Source organism: Protopterus annectens, chromosome 5.part0 (assembly GCF_019279795.1).
Source record: "Protopterus annectens isolate FY-2018-M chromosome 5.part0, PAN1.0, whole genome shotgun sequence".
Lineage (NCBI taxonomy): Eukaryota > Metazoa > Chordata > Ceratodontiformes > Protopteridae > Protopterus > Protopterus annectens.
In genome coordinates this window covers 1,843,231,017-1,843,251,656 of record NC_056735.1, presented here as the reverse complement: position 1 = coordinate 1,843,251,656, position 20,640 = coordinate 1,843,231,017, and the positions used below count along the sequence as shown (strand labels likewise).

The window sequence follows — 20,640 nt, the reverse complement described above, 5'->3', positions numbered from 1 at the left end:
TAACCAATCTACAGAGAAGTCTCCAGGAGTAGATAGTATTCTTGGGGGGAGTTTGTAAACTGGGGGGGATAATAAAGATCTGGAAGGTTTTGTTTAACAGCTTTTTAGGAGGGGAAGCACCAACACCTGGAAGGAAAGCTGTGGTGGATGTAATAACATCAAATCCAGCTTCATATTGACCCATTTAAATTCTAAACCATGATTATAAAGTTTGTCTATAATGAGTAGAAAATTGCAAAGATTATGCCAAAATTGATATATATGGATCAGTGTGGTTTTGTGGAGGGGATGCAAACATTTGACAACATTAATAGAACAATGGTGGTCCAGAGAGAAGCAAAATGTATGAAAATACCACTGTTGTTAGTGGGTCCTGATGTAGAGAAAGCATTCGACAGACTAAGATGGGATTTTATGAGTAGGGCAAGGGAAGCATTTGCATTTCCTGATAAAATTATCCAGTTGATTAGGAGGATATATGAGGGATTGGAGGCAAGAATTAAAGTGGGAGGGTCCCTATCTGATAAGTTCTGTTTGAGCACAGGAACCAGGCAGGGGTGTCCTTATTCTCCTTTATTTGTGTTATATTTAGGACCATTGGGAAAGCAAGTAAGGGACTCAGAAAACGAAGGATACAATTGATATGGTAATCAAAAAAGTTGGCTTTATTTGCAGATGATACTTTTTGAACCTGATAAAGCCAGAAAAGGACATTTCAACGTTTAAAACATTCTGAGGCAGTTTCATGTCTTTTTAGGATACAAAATGAATGAAGGTAAAACAAAGGTGATAGCTGTAAACTATCTACCCACACATGAATTGGGTCAGCAATATCCATATTTACAAGGACATGATAAAATGAAGTACTTAGAAGTATGGAGTAAAAAGGATTCCGTTATGGTAACTGAATATATGTGGGAAGAGACTAAACAAAAATATAATACAAAAAATGAGAAACTGGAAGTTCTGTTTTATGGATATGGATAAAAGACACAAGCAGTGAAAATATTTTAGTCTCTTTAGTTTTGTACACCGATCAGACATTTTTTTTTTGTCAACCAGAGGAGAAGTTGTGGATAGCAGTCTATATTAATAGAGTTGAAGGATTTTATCTGCTAGGGGAAGAGGACAAGAATCAAGTGGGTAAGTTGATTCGTCCAGTAGAAAAAGGCAGGCTGGTATTACCCGAGTTGAACAAGTATTTCAGTGCTAGACAGTTAAGGCTCGTATACCTAGCACAAGCAAAAAGCTGTAATTCAAAGTGAAAAGGGGTGATGATGAAACAGGGAAGAAGTTCAAGAAATAAGGAGAAACTGAGATTTCAGATGTAGATTCTTAAGGAGAATAACAGTGACCATATAGAATATTATATTCATAAGGTAGCAGAAAGTAGTCTAAAAACTAAGCCAACATGGAAATCGATAAAGAAGATTCTGCTAATAGAGAGGACTGTAATTAGGGTTACAGAGAATAGGCAAGAGGGAGGCTGAAATTTACTGGAGAAAACTGGCAAAGGAACCAATTTATGTAGAGGAGATAATTAGAGAGAGAAAGATTATTGAATAGGAAGAGGCCAAGAATCCATTTGAAGTGCAGGCTAGAGATTGCCTTTCCTATCATAGATTGACATCAGAGTATAGCAAACAGGAAGGAACAGGTGGATCTCAAGTGAAGGACCAGCAATGGTACAGTTTTTAGTAGAATCTAGAACAGAGGATGTTATTAAAAAGGATAATTATTAGGGCATATAAAGTATTGGATGATAACTATAGAAATCAGAGGAGGTTAGAAAGGCTTGGAATGAAAAATTGGATAAAAAATTCACAAACGGTGTGAGAGGATAGATTTATGGCTCCTAAACATGCAATAAAGTCTAGAAGATTTAGGATCTTTGCTTGGAAGTCTTTGTATATGTATTTTTGTATCCCAAGCGGAGTCCAAAGAATTTTTCCTCAGGTAGATTGCAAATATTGGAGGTATGATAAGGAAGAAAGAGGTAACTGGGAACATATTTTTAGGAATGTAATGGGTCGGCAGACTAAAAATTCTCTTCAGGTTACTCTGTCAGAAATACTGGGTGAGCAAATTGATGTAACTAAGAAAATTATTTCTGAGCTATGATACAGAATCAGAATTGCATAAACATAGTAAGGCATTGACAAGTTTAATTCTGGTGACTGCCAAAAAAGCATTTTCTAACTCTTGCCTCTGATGTTTGAAGAATTTAGTGAGGAGGAAATGAAAGACTTTCTAGCGAAGAAGTGGATCCTTCACCTTTTCTTATTTTTTTTATTCCCTCAGGAGTTGTATATATTGTACATAGTTTAAAATTATTTCTCATTTGTAATTTCATTGTTTTACTTTTTACATTATATTATTTCTACATATGAATATTTCTTACCTGTTCTTGGGAAATTTAAAAAATGTAATAATTTTTTGAAAAAAAGCTTGTACTAGAAAATGGAAATCCAAGTCTAAACCAACCACACTAGTAGCAGTGAATATAGTAACAGAGTTAGAAGAACTGGAAGTGGGATCTTTAGAAAAGGATTGGAGCAGATTACTTAGAAATAATGGGAATTGTGGGAACAGTACATGCAGAATAATGTCTTGGAGGAGGAATGAGGTTTGAGTGAAGGCAAGAATTAAATGAGCTATGTAATATTTGACTGACAATAACTGTACATAAGAGAATGTGTGATGTACAATGTTTGCAACTGAAAATGTTAGTATGATTTGTTTTCCTCTATATAAATGTATGATTGTCTATGTCACAAGTGATAATTCAATAAAGATATTTAGTGTTTAAAAATATTAAAGATATTAAGCAATAAATCTAGTGATTTGATTATCTTTTTCCCTTCTCTCATAACTTTCGTTACCTTGAACACAGCCTGCGTGGATAATGACCGAGAAGTATATACTATTACGACTGCTTTTTATCTGTTGCTGTTTTTTGTGTTGCAAAACTGTCTTTGATAAACTTTCCCAGTCCGTATATTAGCACCCAGAAAAAAAATCAAATAACATATCTGACAGAACGCTTTTATTTTATTCCAGTACTAGTAAATGCTATTACTTGCATCACATCAAGCAAATCTTCTCTTATTTATAATTTTGACATCCAGAAATCAGTAACTCATTTTACCTTTTATGCAGGCAAAGGAAATGGTGGAGCTGTCAAAGTCAATAGCTAACAAAATCAAGGACAAGCAAGGTGACATTACTGAAGATGAAGTAAGCAGTACCTGTTTTCATTTTCAATTTTATCTAATTTATGCATCTGTTGTGTTTGTAATGGCTAATACAGACGTATCATGTTCTGGGACATAGCATAGTTCTGCAGTGGTATTTAGGTTTCATCAGGTACTCAGTAGTACATTCTGAAGGTACACTTGCATAGAATATTAAAGCAGAGAAAAAAAAACTTAGATTTCCACCTTAATGTAATTCTGTTTTGAAATTTGTAATTGTCACTCTGGACCCATTTGTGGCTGAAAGTGGTATGTGGACCCACCAACTAGGTAAAGTTTGTTTGTTTGTGTCTTTCGGCTTTTCCCGGTTAGGGGTCGCCACAGCGGAACTCCGGTCCGCTAATGATTGGCAGTTGGTTTTAATGTACCGGCTTGCCAGGCCTGATGCACAACCTTCAACGAAGGTATGCCCATTCACGCATGTCTCCATGCAGAAGACGCTCTAGCTGAGAATCGAACCGGACAGCATCTTACTGTGAGGCGACAACGCTACCGCAGCAGCACCACCACCACAGGTCCATCAACTAGGTAAAGTCAATAAATAAAATGGTTTACTTGTAATACATTTTGCTCAGTCAGCCTCTGATACATTACTTGTCCTTTGAGACATGAAGGTGTATATTTTGCACACTCTACATATTGTTTACTGGTCTTAAGAGACTTTCCATTCTCTCCTATCATTTGCCCATTTTACTGTCCTTCTTCCCCATTTAATTTCTATTGTTTAGGGCAAATATTGTAGTAGTAGGGCTCCTGAGGTACTGCTCCACTGCAAGGGGGTGTTTTTTTTAATGATGTATCCATTTTTTTGACAGCACTAGGAACTTTCTCTAATGCCCAAAGAAACTTTTAAGCTCATTTGCACCAGCCATCTGTCTCCAATGGTGGTAGTAACTGGGGTGGCAAATATCCCAAATTGTCATCCTGAGACATGTCTCCACCAGAGATGGTTACTGTGCCAAATATCTCAAACCGTCTTCCTTATACAGCAGAGCTGGCCCTGAGCTGGTTAATCTCGCGTCTTCCAGACAAGCTTTCTTTGTTTAGACCATTAGTCAGACCTAGACTGCTGGTGTTCTACCTGGGTGTTATTCTTTTATGTTAGTTGGTGTGCAAAAATTTTGCATGCTGTTTTCTTTTCTTTCAGTTTTTTTGTACTTTGCAAGTTAATTTATTTTCTTTATAACATATACATCTGATAAGATGAGTTTATATCTTCCCTAACATCAGAGCAAAGGCCAGAAGACATTAGTTTTCCTCAGCAAATAAAACCTTGCAAGGCTGCCAAGTGATCTCATCCTTTCTCGTAATGCATTGTGTTATCAAGTCTCTCCTATATTGGTAACCATTTGAAATGTTGGGACTGCTAGAGCAAGTCCCGAAACCCTGAGACTGAAAAGCCAAAAGAACGGACTACTAAGTCCGAGATGCCATTTCTTGGAATATTCCCTTTTCTTCGAGGTATGACAATCTTGGAGTTGATATGTATAAGTTTGGGGATGTGGGGGGCTTGTTCCCCATGAGGAGGATATAGGGAGGTTTGTTCCCCCTGCAAAAAGAAGTTTAAACAAGGAGTAATTTCGAGATTCGCTTTTCTTCTGTGTTTTCAGTCTTTTTTTTCCAGCTTGTGCACTCGTCATTTTAAGTGCTGACATTTCAGTAGGGAGCCCTTATATCATCATTGCTGCTGTCTACTTTCAAATGAAGAAAGTGACAGTCCCAGTGATGGCAGGCTCAACCCCAATTGTTTTGTTCCTCTGTGTCATGGTCTGTGCTGACGTTGATCTGTTTGGTACTGATTTTAGCACTGTATGGGCAGTGCCCATGCTTCCTGCATTTGATATTACCTTAACATTGACTTGAGTGCTGATAATGTTCTGTGTACTGATACCTGGAACTGGACTGTCAGTATTAATTTCCTTGCTAGCCCTTTCAACTTTGATTTTAGGCCTGACCTGCCCACTCCTCGGGTTTCCGGTGCTAAGGCTCTTGGCACCAGTGCAGCAATCAGTATTTGTGTCAAACCAGCAAATCCCTTTGTAGTAGTGTTCCTGTCAACTCAGTAGACCCTGGTCTCAGTGTTAGCCATTTATGCTCTGTGCCCTGCAAACTCTTCCACAACAGCAGGTCAGAGAGGAAACTGCCCTTCCTGGACCCCACTTCCCAACATGACATCTGCACCAAAGTGAGTCTAATCCTCTTCATAAAACTTTCATCCTACACACACACACACACACACACACACACACACACACACACACACACACACACACACACACAAGGCCCAGGAAGACCTTGTGCAAGAGGAAGTACCCTGACTCCCCTCTTTACTCTTCCACAACAGATGTCTCTGACAAGCAGGATACTAACTCCCTCACATTTCCCTCCATATAACCTCAAGTTCAGGGAGCATTTCAAATTGATGTGTCGGGGGGGGGGGGGTGGACAGATGACCCAGTACCTTTTCTGAATAGAAGGCTCCAGAAGGCCTGTAATTTTGCCCAACATTTTTCCTGGATGATATCACAGTTGGTGGACATCTAGAAAGTTAACAAAAGGCACTCTGGGAAATCCTCAACAAGGTGACCACATCCTTTGTACCCCTAGAGAATGGGATTTTTGGTTAGAGACATCTATACGTGGACACCTTTATTTCAGCAGGAGCCATTAAAAAATCTGATTCCCCAGAGCCCAGCTGCCTTACCCAGACAAGGAATCCGTAATGATGGAGAAGATGAAGACGTGAGTGCATATCCTCTTCACTAGTTGAAATGTGCATAGTGTTTCTTACATAGCTCTAGCTTTCTAGAGCAGCTTCTAGATGATTTTAAACTATTTTTTTCTCATTATCCTAAAGTATTATGCTTTGTTTTTTGCAATGCACAACTGATATGCTCACCTACATCTCTGCTTATCTACACTTATCCTCTTAAATACCCCCATGTACCCCCTCCCTCTACCTCTGTGCTTTTTTCTCTCGTAACACTATAGCTTTCCTTCTCTGTACTTTGCTCCTACCCTCCCCCCGACTCCCAGCCTGCTCTTTCTGCATTCTTGTCCTTCTTTTCTGTACTCCTGTATTCGCTTTTCTCTCCCTATTGTGTACATTTTCTTCCCTTAGGAGCTCTTATTGCTCATACTGCGAACAGAACATCCACCACGACCCAGGCAGCTTGAAACAGGCTGCTATCTCAAAGCATGGCAACCCATCACCTGCTACTTGTGCATGTCACCCTTGTAAAATGTTATCTTAAAACTATTTTGTGTACTGAGAGCTGAATGCACACCACCCACCTAAAAGCCCCATTCTATATTAGCTTCTAGCCACACTTGCATTTCTTCAGATAACCAAACTCGCCATCCTATCTCACATTAAATTACACTGCCCACTTGTTGTTCCACCCCACCCCGACTAAACCCCAGATCTGAACAAGGATTTTTGACTTTACTCACCTTGGTAGCTTGACTGATGTTCTGCTTTCTCCTTTAATTTTTTCGGAATCCCCTATCTCCCCTTCTCCCTGTTATCTTAGGTCTGATCTATTCTCAGACCACTGCTCTTCACAGTATTAACTAATAACCTCCATAAATCCACCCTTTATACAAGCTTAATCCAATATGTCGATGACTCCACCCTAATCTGTCAGCCCTCTCTCTCCAGCTACTACAGAAAAAAAAAAACAAGAATCCTTTACAACCGATGAAATCTGGTTATCGGACTATCGATTAATACTCAACCACCAAAAAGACCCAGCTCATGCTCTTCCATCCCTCCAAGGCTACAGATCCCATCCCCCCTTTACAATTATTGCTTCTGGCAATACCCATGTCTTACTAGTTGCACAAACCAAGCTACTAGGGTTCATCATCAATAAAAATATGAAATTCGACAAGCACATAGCCCAAACCATAACAAAAATGCACAAAACACTAGAGTGACTATAGATGTAAGAATTATCTGACTACTAATAGTAAAGCTATCATAGCAATAATCCACCTCCTCTCCACATTTCTATATGCTTCTCCTGTTCTAGTTAACCTAAATAAAGGCAATCTAAACAAATTATCCACTTGCTATAACAAAATAGTGAAATTCGCTACAGACTCTTCCTACAGATCCCACCATTGTCAGGCCCTTCAGAAACTATGCACTCTTAAGTTACCAAACTTACTGACCCTAAACCATCTCACCCTAGCTTGCCAAATTATTTACCACCCCAACCCTACAAGGCCTAATTAACCATTGCACCAATAACCTTCAACTGAAGGGCCTCGCTGAGACAGATGCCTGGTGTCAGAGCCATGGCCTCAAGCTCAATGCCAAAAAGTGCATTGTCATCCCCTTTGGTAAAATCTCTGTACCCATGAACTACTACATAGACAGCAGTCTACTTAACACCGAATGTGTGGTAAGAGACCTTGGGACCCAGGTGGACAGTAGTCTGTCCTTTGATAGTCACATCGCCACAGTAGTCAGGAAGTCCTTCTACATGGCACACCTCATCATAAAAGGGCTCTCATCCAGGAAAAAAAAAGGTCATTGCTCCCCTCTACTCGACATTCATTAGACCCATTATAGAGTGCAACGCCCCTTTTGGAATGTACCTCACAAGACATCTCCAGCAGCTAGAAAGGCCACAGATGTACCTCACAAAGAGGATTACTGGCCTCAAACAGATGCCCTACACTGACCGTCTCAAACAACTCCAACTTTACTCCGTAGCTTATCGCCTACTCTGAGGTGAACTCTGCCTAACATATAAAGCTATGTCAAACCCAGAACTGTTGGATATGCTACACCTATAGAAATCCCAATCCCTCCGAGCTACATGCCCTAGGGACCTAAACCTTGTCACCACAATAAACAGGACATGCTGGAGGGATAGATTCCTGTCCCAGAGACTTCCCATACTCTGGAACAGGCCACCCATCTATGTCAAGTAAAGTTCTTCATTAGCACTCTTTAAGAAAAATCTTGATGAGTGGATGGGAAATAGGAAATACACCCCGGGGATCACTTCTTTGTCTCTGCTCGACAGTGGCACAGGAAAATAACTTTCTTGGGTGGCATAAGCCAGGGAACCTTGTTGGCTGGGCTTACGCAGGCCTTCGGGCCGATAGCCTAGTACCTACCTATGAGATCCACCAACAAAGGGCTGGTTGAAGTAACCAAAAGGAGTTTCCCTTTACTCTAATACTATTGCAAAAATCTGGAACTCCCTCCCACTAGAAATTTGGATACAGAAAAACTTAGCTTCAAAAGTCAGCTAAAATCCTATCTCTCCAAATCATGAATATGTACATGCTCTGACCCTGGATAACTCATCCAAGACCACTATATTGGTGTATCACCTCTCTGCCTAGAACTACAGCTATATTTGTTATAGTGTCCTTTTTTATAACTTTAAACTCGGTTAATACCTTTTAATTGTGTATGAAGTAATTATTTTACATAATGTCATTATGTACAACATTATATGCATATTCTGAACTTATTCTTCTCATCACTGTTATAGTATCGTGTATGTAGTAATTCTTTGTCATAATGTTGATATGTACAGCAATGTCTAGCATACTTTGAATTTATACTTTGTACAACTAATATTCATGTGAGGTTCTCTAATGATTTTGAGTGTTGCTTTTCTAAATGTTTGTTTTGTAAATTGTTACATGTTTTTTTTTTTTACATCCTATATTGTGTTGAGCTTTTCTTACCAGGCCTCTGCTGAAAACGGGCAGCCCTGCCCAGTCAGACTTCCCCAGTAAACAAATGTAAAATAAATAAATAAATCTGGTATGTGGGCTTTGCATTATCTGGCTCACATTATGGATTTCAAATGTGACATATCTGACAAAAAGTATCATTTGACTGAGCAGTTGCTAGACAGGCTTGTAAAAAACAAACTTTTCTTTCAGTCCCCATTTGTTTCTTTCATGGTTAGTCTTATAATGTCTTTTCTTTATAATGCTGCAAAAAGTTTGCGAAAAGCTCCATCAAACATAATTTAACAGATCATGCCAAAGACATGAAGGCAACCTTTATGGGTGCTTCCTTTCAAGATCTTTGCATTTCTGGCCCAGAAGTAAGGCTCTCGTAGAAAATATGGAGAAGGAGGGCAGGTCCCTCACAGCTGCGGGTATATGGTTCCAGCTGCTTCAATAGTCCTTCCCATGGATGAGGAGGAGCCAGTTCAAGATGGGTTCATGTGCAGTACATAACAGAAGAACCAACATGATGGGAGGGAACCCAAGTACCCATGTCAACTAACAGAGATTTCACAGACATGAAGGCAAGCGTTCTTGGCAGACTTCAGGAAACTGTGGTCTACTAGTAGGTGAACAGCTAAAGCCCTGCGGTCTTTCCCAACTGTTCTACTCTGTTGGTGGGTGGAGGCTGTCTGTCCCACAACCTGTCTGCATGTGGATCCATGATGATAGGATGATTGGGATGCTGATATCCAGAAGTTACAAAGTTCCATTCAAAATTCCTCAGTCTCTATGATATCTTCCCTTACATGCTGTGATACCATATCAAAAGTTATCATCAAGAAGGAAAGTTCTCAAACTGATTAACTCAAGCCTATAGCACCTTTTTTGTATATTTCCACTTCAAACCTGTGCCTTCTTATGTCATCCAGAACTTTTTTGGGGACTGGCTTCTCTAACTAAGTGACTTGTCAGCTAATAATAGCCATTATTAGAAAGTGCAAAGAGTTATTAACAAAATTACACTGATTGTTTTTTTACTGCAGGACATCTTAGGCTAGCAATCAGTTTGTCACTTATTCATGTAGGATGTTCTGCAGTAGAAGAAACAATTTGTCACTTATTCATATTTTCATATTCATGTTCATATTTTTATAACGGAGAGAGAGCTCTATCTGTTATTGAGGGATATGGTGTGAAATGCCGCAGTGGGAGACAGGAAAATTCATTATCAATGTCAATTTGTATCACACTATACCTGAGGTATTAATAGTTGTTTGCTAGCAATTATGAGAATATTGAATATTTCCATATGTACCTAATACTTCAAAAAAAACAAGTGAATTGCAAACTGTTGCATGCTATCAGGTGAAACCTTAGATATTGTTGAAGAAAACTCTCTTTGATATTTTCACTGTGACTTGTACATCTTCAATTATAGTCAGCGTCATTTACATTACTTATACAATTAAGGATACGTTTTCATATTTCAGTAAATATCTCAGTAAACATGCACTAATATTGGACTTTCTTGTCATGTGAATGCTTGTGTGTGGTTAACAAAAAATATTGTCACAGTATATATCCAAGTATTTCAGTTTCTAAGATATGACAATTTGTGAAAGATTATCAAAAAGTATTATATGGGGTTTGTGGACATTATAATATATTGTAGTATTTATGGAAAGACGACATATACATTGACATCAGTGCAAAAAACACATCTTACTGATAACATTGCTATTTGTACAGTTTTAATAGCTTTCATTTTTCACAGAATATTTATATTTATTTAGCTTGAGGGTTTTTTTTTTTCAGAAAAAAATTGCTCTGGAATGCAAGAAGTGTGGAGGCCGCCAGAGGTGTGACAGTCCACACCGCATAGGTGTTAATGAGTTAAACAAGGAGCCATTCAGGAGGTCCTATCAGATGAGAAAGGGTTAAGATTTTATTCCAGGTTAGTTTTAGTGCCATAAATACAAAGAAACTTGAGCGACTTGTGGATCTTAGTGACCTAAGCACCTTTACACCCAAGCAAATCTTTTATGTTGTCACAATGTAGTCAGTCCTTCCTTATATATTAGAAAGAGTATATGTGCTCTTTGGATCTCCCAGACTTATTCCTCCACATCAGGATTACAGATGTGTTCAAGGGGTGTCTGTATTTCTGAATAGAAACCAGGTATTATGAATTCTGGATTCTTCTATTTAGATTCATCTTTTGTCCCAGGGTGTTTACCAAATTCCTTATATTTGAAAGCAGCCCATTTGGGTTGCAGGGATACGGACGTTTCCCAAACCTAAATACCATAGCTTGTAGCTGTTTTAACTATTTTAATGGTGTCTCCATTCAAAATATTTCATTGTCTTGGTGTTACAGTGAACCTTGCAAAACCACCATTCATAGTTGCTCACATTCATTGGCTTCACTCTGGACACAGTTCATTGCAGGGCATATCTTCCAATGGAGCTGATACAGTTGCCTTCACTCCAGCATCTCCATTGTTCTGAACTGCAAAGAATCCCAGCTCATATTTGCAGAAAGATTTTAGGTCTCGTGGTGCAGACATCACATGAGGGTGTGTGGATACTAAGGGTCCAGTAGTCACAGTTACTGAACACTGCTTCACACCAAGTTCGTTTTTGGAGCTTGCAGATGCAAGTTCAGTGGTGGATAGAATACCTAAACCTTAACAGAAGCACAGTGTTTTTAAATTACCATTCCCACACCAGCAGTCACAATGGATACATCTGTCTTAGGCTGGGGGAGTATTACAGTGGAAGGGCAGTTCCGGGTGTCTGGACATCTTTGAATTCATCCTACTTATCAACATAGTGGAGGTGAAGGCAGTCCTCCCTCCCATTCAGGTGTTTCAGGACTGCTTTCTATACAGCACAAGTACTATCCTCTGTGACAGCATGGCAGTAGTTTTGGTATATCTGCAAACAAGGAGGGCAAAATCTTCCTCCTTATGCCAAGAAGCCAAAGAGGTGTGGGCATAGGCCATTTTATATTGGCAAATTGTATTCCATGGATGGCCTTTATTCATGCACACAGACTCCGTCATTGTTTACTGATGTTTCACATGTGACCACTCACTGCCTTTGTAACTTGTTCTTAATGTGGTGAAAACCTTGCTGCAATCTATTTGCTTCTCTGGCCAGTGCCCTCCCCCACTCATCAGATATCTCAGGATCACTCTAGGGTCCAGAAATAGACCATTGGACTCCTTTACACTTCCTCAGTTTCCTGTGATGAAGTAGTTCATCCAGAAAACCAAGTTGCACAAGGCCAGAGTCATTTCCATAGCCCCTTATTAGCCTAAATAGGTTTGGTTCCTGCTACGTGTACCTTATATGCAAATACAGGTTGACCTTTGTGGCTTCTTCACTTCTGCTAGTCACCAGTAACCCCATTTAATTATTTTGAATAGTTGGAGTGATGTCTTCCTCTTAAAACCCAAACATTCATAATATATATATAAAGATAAGTGGACCTGTTGCTTTATTTGTGCCATAGACAAAGGGTTGGATGCCTTCTTATCCTCGATCACATCCATTTATTCTTTTTGGATTCTTTTTTCTACTTTCAGTTAATAAATTCTGCAGTGGAATACCAGTCCAGTTACTTATTTGTGCTTTCATAAAATTAATATAGTCTGTTCCTTCGTGTCTGTGTGATACAGCAAAAAATCTCCAGTTTTCTCTACGTGCTCGGTCCCCTAACTCTACCATTTTTTGAAATAGCTGTTCTTGAGCAGCTTTATACTCCGTCAGCCATTTCCTCATTTCATCCTCTGATTTTTGCAGTTTTATCAGTTCATCTGAATAGCTGTTTAAAGCTTCTTCCATTTTTCAAGCCTTTTGCTATTTGAGTCGATGTACTCCTTATAGGTTTATAGGTTCATAGATTGGTACTAGGCTAACTGCCATTGTGGGCCATTTTAAGACTAACCAATTACCTCATCTGACAATCAAACCCTACACCTTGTGCTATAAGGTAAACACCTTAAACATTACACCAACCTCCCACTCTTTAATGCTTTGTTTATTTTAATAAGCTGTGAGCACATTTTACTTATTTTTTTCCTCTAAATTGCAAGCAGCTGTGTCTTGTACTAAAGTTGAAGATTCAACTGCTTTTTGTTGAACAGCCACAGAATTCTTCTCAGTCAGTGTTTTCTCTCTAGTTTTTCTAGTTGATTTTTCTTTCAGACATTTTTTCTTTGCTAGCAACCAGGCAGTGTACTTAATAGCCAGTAACTGAATTTTACTAAAGCAGGCGTAGTTACTGGCCTTAATGTATCGTTGTCTATTTTCACACTGGGAGAGCTAAAATTAAGCTGTTGATCAGTGTGCAGCCGTCTTGGAATGCTGGTCTCCCTTCTCTGTTCTTTCATCTAACTTGCTTGCATGTTTCCTTCTTTATTGCCTTCCTGCCACTCACTAATAACCCCTTCTTATTCACTAGCACTAGTCTCTTCCTTTACTATTTCAGCTTTCAGTATATTTCTTCTTTGTCACTGCTCATCAAGCAGTTCATTATCCATATGAATTATCCTAAGTCCTTTGTTGTTTCCCTTAGTGTCTTATTCTGTCTTTTTTCTCCAGAATCAGTCTCTTTTCAAAACTTCTGTTCTGCAAACTACTTCCATTGTGACATAAGCATAATTTGTTAAGCATGTTCCTTCTCTCTTACATCCTTTATCCCTAGCCACAATATCCTCTTATTAAAAACATCTCTGTCCTGCTCCTTTGTTTTCACATTTTCCCATAAAAGGCATACCACCTGTCATCTTCTTGCCTGACCCTCTAGATATCGACCTACCCCACTTGTACCATTTCTCTTTGTAATTGTTTTTACATTCCATTGTGCTTTTCTCCTCTCCTGAAAAAAGTATAATTTTCCCGTTGTGTCATAAAATAAAAATCTCCCCAGCTATGTCTCCATCTTCATTTCTTCGTGTTATGTAAAAATGCTTGACATAGTTATGTGTCCTCTTTGAGTCATAGATTTTTCCAATCTTCCATAGATGTGTCTGTATTACCCCTACAATGCATTATTTGCTATCTAAATTTTCATTCACCTGCACTACTTGCTTCTTCAGTTTCATTGTAATTGGGGTCATTGATCCCCTTTCATTCAGCTTAACCACATAGCTTCACATTCTACCCCTGCTTTATATTTTTCCGTAGTCTTGTTTTGATTTTATAAATTAATACTATGTCCATGTTGCATTCTGTAGTTTTCTTTGTGTCCTCTGTCTTTACATGTGCAGCATACCCATTATATTTCATGTCTTTTTCTTTATCCCCCTCCTCTTACTCGTATCTGTTCTACCTCCCTCTACCCCAGCCTAGGGAAGAGAATCCCCTTTCCATTTGATGCACAACTCTGTGCTTACTCTGCTATGAATGAAGAGAGATTTTTGGCAGCTTTTGGGATGCCCCCATTGATATTGCCTTACCTAAATTCCTGTACTCATATTTTACCAACCTTCATTTTCCTCACTTTTGCTACTTTCCAGTGTTGTCAAGTTTATTTTCCCGCTTTATTTTTTGCTTTCCATTCTCTATCTGTTTGCAGTCTAGCCTTTACCTATAGTTCCTAGAATTAAAGTCTTTAACTGTGTTAGGTCTGTTTCCATGTTTTTTTTTTTTTTTTTTTATCCATTTTTTTTACTTTACTACTTCACATCTCATATTATCTCATTGTATGGCAACTCAAAATATAACAACCAAATACTTTTCAAAGTGTATGAACTTGAATAGGAATTGATTTAAAATGAGCACTTAATCTTTAACAATGAAACTGTCATATGGCCTTTCCGGCATTAGAGTCCTCTGGAGATCATACCTAAATTCATTTTCTTCTCTTGCATTTGCGCTTTTCATTTCATACAGTTTTTTGGCATAATCTGACATTTTAAGTGCTTGAGTTCATCCTCCCTTCTTTTGCTTCTTTCTTCACTCATATTTTCTTTGAGTTGAACAACTGTTTCACATTGTATCCTTTACTTCGTTCTTAATGCTATTTTAGATTTTCCTTCTGTCTCATACAATTGCATTATTTCCAAAAGGTATGTTTTTCATAAATAAACAATAATCCATTGTTGTCTGTGTGTATGTGGGTAATGCAGGACACATTGTTGACTTTGTTTAATCACTTGGTCTTCACCCTTCTGAGGGTAAATCCTGTGCTACCCACACCGTGTCATAGATTATTGCTAAAGTGTCAGCTGTACCTGTTGATCGACTGGTATTTACATAAACTCTGTGAAACAGCAACAGTATTTTTGGAGTCTGATGTTAAGTGATCCAAATAAATTGTCATAGCTGAATAAAATTAGACAGCAATTTCCTAAGCTCTCAGGAAAAAGACAAACATTGAAAACTAAAGAGATTGAGGAAACTGTCTAGGGCCTAATCCAAGAACCCTTGTAGGAGGTTGAGTTAGCATAGAGTAAAGTAACAATGAAATGTTGAGACCTTGGAATTAAGTGTCAATGTTTAGTAGACAGAGCCCAGAGGGAAAAATGCATTCCGCAGTCTTACCAGAGAGAGTGTGTGGAATGTAATGAGTATATCTGTTTTATGAAAACAAATTGGCAGAATGGACTGACTTCTAAATGCAAGATATTCATGTAGATCAAGCACACACATGTTTTTTAACACGAGAAAAGGAGAGCTGCACCTACTCATAACTCTCAAGGAAAGAATTAAAACGTCTTCATGGACTTTAGGAAAGACTGTAAAAGTTCACTTTTCCCCAGTCAGTATGGCTTTGTATACAGTTGAAATATCCATTTAGGCTAGTTAACCCTGCACTTTTCAAATTAATGTTTTGGGTGGAGCGATGACATACCTAGAATGTGAAGAAACACTGAAAAGCCTTAGATCCCTGGCAAAAGAGCTCTCCAACGTATAGGCAGCTGTAAAGTGAGCAGGACCCCCTCTGCATCATTTGGCCCTCAAAAGCAATTGCATCGGGTAGAACCTTTCACATATTTTAAATTCAGCATGAAACAACAAAAGTTGTCTTTCTTGCTTTGAATACTTCAACTAGTTTCTAAAAGTAAATGGCACCCTGTATGGACATAGATAAGTTTAACTGTCATGTCTGGTTTGTAGAGACTGTATATGATTTTCTTGGATGAAATACTTGTGTAATTGGCAACTTCAGCCTGAAATTTGAATCTAAGCCTGACACTAATACCCTAGATATATTTTTTACTACCCTGAAGAGTATTTTGTGCCAAACAAGACTTACGGATGAAACTTCAAAATGTAACCAATGTAAGCAGTTTGCTATTCTCAAGGTTGCCTCAGAGACAAATGATAGCTACAGCAGATTTGCTGTTTGGAGTGATTTGCTAACCTGCTATTGTTTGAATTTATTCTTTTCTGTAATTAAAAAAGTGGTTATTTGAGTATAATTTCAATTGGAATATTCTGAGATAGTAACTGTTTGCTTGGATGAATATGTATGTTCATTTTTTACTTTTTTTCCTTGTAAAGATTTGCCTGGAAATGGCACCTCTCTCCATAATAGTTTGGTTTATTCAATTAATTTAATTTGGTGTATACATTTATGCAGATATTTTTTGCCCAGTACAGAAAAACAGCAGGGAACACTAAATGTGAGTTGTGTAGATATCCACATTTAAAGTACTGTGGGTAGAAAGGTTGCAGTCTATATTTTTATTTAAGTTATTTTATTTAATTGCATATTGCCTTGTATGCTTTTAAATGTGAAAGTACTACCTTATAGTGACATAAAATGACAAGCTCTGTTTGAAAGACAACCAACTCAGAATGCTTCTTTAAAGAAAGATTTTTAGCTTTCTTTTGTGTAATAGTAGGACAAAATTTAAGAATCACTCTGTTACATTTTATGTTGATTATGAGTGAAGAGTTATTCAAATGTAGTGGCAATAAGACATGATGCTCAAAGAGCTATGCCTGCCTAACAAAGGTAAAGAGAAACTGAAACTACTATTAATGTTAAACTGGATAAAAAAAGATGTTAAGGGGATATTAAATTCTATATGATATTCTTCGTGTTTCACTGTTGCAGTTATTACATTTGGGTAATCCTGCTGGCAGGTTGCCCTCAGTCGGCCTGAATTCCAAAGTCCTGGGTCCTGCTTCGGCTGCTGTCGCCCCTTCCTGACGTCAGTTCGTCAGGGGTATAAAAGATGCGGCTGATGCCATTTTCTTTAGTCTTTCTTGCCGCGCGGTGCCCGAAGCAGAAGCAGTTCATGAGTGCCGGTCTGCCGACTCCGGAGATTTTCGTGTTCGAGTTTCAGATCTAAAGTCTTCAATAAAGCTAAGTACCCCATTGGGGAAACTTTTTTCTTGCTCCAGACCAATGTCAGAAAAAGTAAATAATTGTATTTCTTGTGGAAAGCAAATACCTCATAAGGACTTTCATTCTTACTGTATTCCTTGCCTAGGCCCTGATCACAACGTTTCTAATTGTCAGTTTTGTGCTAGATTTAACCAATGCACTATTAAGCATCGGTATGATTTTGCTTTAAACTATTTTGGATGCTGGTTTAATTATCCAGAAATGTTGTTGGATAGCCATCCGACTACCGGAGTTCACAAAAAATGCAAAGAAAAGGAGAGAGATAGACAACCGAGGCCCAAAACCGACGACAGAGCTTCTCCTAAGCCAGTCGCCGGTTCTCAGTGAGGTGCTTTCGCAGCCCCTGACGCCCGCTACTTTAGAGTCGCAGGCCGCTACCGACTCCCACATGGAGTCGGCCATGCCACTGGAAACTCAAGGTATTGGAGCCTCGGATACTATTCCTTCAAATCGGTCCGGAGCCGCTGAGCAGGCACTGGCTTCTGAGGGTGTATTCAGACCTAGACATTTTAACATTAAACCAACCTCATCTTCAAAGACAAAGTCTAAAGCACCTTCTAAAGCAAAGACACAAACTCAAGAGCCACGTGGGCAGGCCTCTATGCCCAAAAAACAGATGCTCAAAATGGCCGAAGACTTAATTACATTGATCAGGAGTTCCCCTCCCCCTCCTGATAAGAGGCCTAGGCAAGAGACTGACTATGAATCTTCAGATCAGGTTTCTATTTCTTCTGATTCCTCTTCTGATCAGGAATATTCTCTCCCCCCCCACTATGAGGATTCTGATGCTAAAGAATATATACCTTCAGCTTCTCCTCCAGAGGACTATTCTTTTGGGGAAACTTTGCATACCATGAGGGAGCATTTCCACTGGGAGACTAATAAAGGAAAAGAGAAACTAAAACTACTATTAATGTTAAACTGGATAAAAAAAGATGTTCAGGGGATGTTGAATTCTATATGTTTTTATGGTTTCTACCTGGAAAACAGGTGATGGTATATCAGTGACTTAAGGGTCTTAAATGAGATATGCATATATATATATATATATATATATATATATATATATGTGTATGTGTGTGTGTGTCTGTGTGTAGATATATATATATATATATATATATATATGTATATGTGTGTGTGTGTGTGTGTGTGTAGATATATATATATATATATATATATATATATATATATATATATATATATATATATGTATATATGTGTATGTACATGTATAGTGGCTATAAAAAGTGTACACACCCCTGTTAAAATGCCAGGTTTTTGTGATATAAAAAATGAGACCAAAATAAATCACTTCAAACCTTTCCCCACCTTTAATGTGACCTATAACCTTTACAATTCAATTGAAAAACAAATTGTTAGGGGAAAAAATATAAAAAATAAAAAACATACAATAAGCTAGTTGCATAAGTGTGCACACCCTTAAACTAATACTTTATTGAAGCACCTTTTGATTTAATTACACCATTCAGTTTTCTTGGGTGTACACCTGCCATCAATTAAAGAGACTCTTATTAACCCCAAATAAAGTTCAGCTGTCGTAGTAGGATTTTCCTGACATTTACTCAGTTGCCTGGTGCAGCAAAAGCCATGGTTCGCAGAAAGCTTGCAAAGCATCAAAGGGATCTCATTGTTGAAAGGTATCAGTCAGGACAATGGTACAAAAAAATTTCCACAGCACTGGATATGCCATGGAACACAGTGAAGACAGTCATCAAAAAGTGGAGAAAATATGGGACAACAGTGACGTTGCAAAGAACTGAATATCCCTGCAAAACTGATGAAAAGACAAGACGAAAACTGGTCAGGGAGGCTGCCAAGAGACCTACAGCAACACTGAAGGAGCTGCAGGAATTTCTTACAAGTACTAGTTGTGTACTACATGTGACAACAATCTCCCGTATTCTCCATATGTCTAGACTATGGGATAGGGTTGGAAGAAGGAAGCCTTTTTTTTACACAGAATAACATCCAGGCCTGGCTAAAATTTGCAAAACAATACATCAAGTCTCCCAAAAGCATGTGGGAAGATATGTAATGGTCTGATGAGACCATGGTTGAACATTTTGGCCACAATTTCAAAAGGTATGTTTGGCGCAAAAACACTTCACATCACCAAAAGACCACCATCCCCACGGTGAAGCATGGTTTTGGTAGTATCATGCTTTGGGGTTACTTTTCTTCAGCTGGAACTGGGGCTTTAGTCAAGGTGGAGGGAATTATGAATGATTCCAAATACCAGTCACTTTGGGCCCAAAACCTTCAGGTGTCTGCTAGAAAGCTAAAGCTGAAGATGGAGGAATTTCACCTTTCAATACAACAATGACCCCAAGCATACATCCAAATCAACAAACAAATGGCTTCACCAGAAGAAAATTAAAATTTTGGAATGGCCCAGCCAGAGCCCAGACCTAAGTCCAGTAGAAAATCTCTGGGGTGACCTGAAGAGGGCTGTGCACAAGAGATACCCTTGCAATCTGACAGATTTGGAGCACTTTTGCAAGGAATAGTGGGCAAATATTGCCAAGTCAAGATGTGCCATGCTGATAGACTTCTACCTAAGAAGACTGAATGCTGTAATTATATCAAAAGGTGATTCAACAAAGTATTAGTGTGTACACTTATGCAACCAACTTATTATACATTTTTTTATTTTTTATATTGTTTCCCCTAACAGATTTGTTTATTTTTAAATTGAATTGTACAGGTTACAGGCCACAATAAAAGTGGGAAAGGTTTTGAAATGATTTATTGTGGTCTTTTTTTTTATATCACAAAAACCTGGCATTTTAACAGGGGTGAGTACATTTTTTATATCCACTCTCTATATATATATATATATATATATATATATATATATATATATATAATGTATGTATGTGTGTGTGTGTGTGTGTATATATATATATATATATATATATATGTGTGTGTGTATATATATATATATATATATATATATATATATATATATATATATATATATATATATACATGTGTGTGTGTATATATATATATATATATATATATATATATATATATATATATATATATATATATATATATTTGTGTGTGTATATCATCATCATCATCATCCCTTTTCCCATTTACATGGGGTCGGGTATCGTATTAACTGTCGCCAACTCTCTCGATTCAGTGCCACTCTCCTGCCTTCTTCAACACTCATGCCTGATTGTCGCAAATCTTCTTTCACACAATACATCCACCTCTTTGCTGGACGCCTCACTTCCTCTTACCTTCTTCCTGTCTGTCCCAAATCTCCCTCACCAGATT

The 20,640-nt window shown here is 38.2% G+C and overlaps 1 protein-coding gene across 2 annotated transcripts in view; it reads left to right on the top strand.

The window, feature by feature from the left end:
• VPS36 (vacuolar protein sorting 36 homolog) overlaps window positions 1–20,640 on the top strand; it is a 1,108,846-nt gene that overhangs the window by 764,558 nt on the left and 323,648 nt on the right. For both annotated transcript variants that reach the window (XM_044071665.1, XM_044071664.1), the window contains exon 8: window positions 3,160–3,237. In XM_044071665.1, the coding sequence (XP_043927600.1) occupies window positions 3,160–3,237 (78 nt within the window). The remainder of the gene's footprint in view (window positions 1–3,159; window positions 3,238–20,640) is intronic.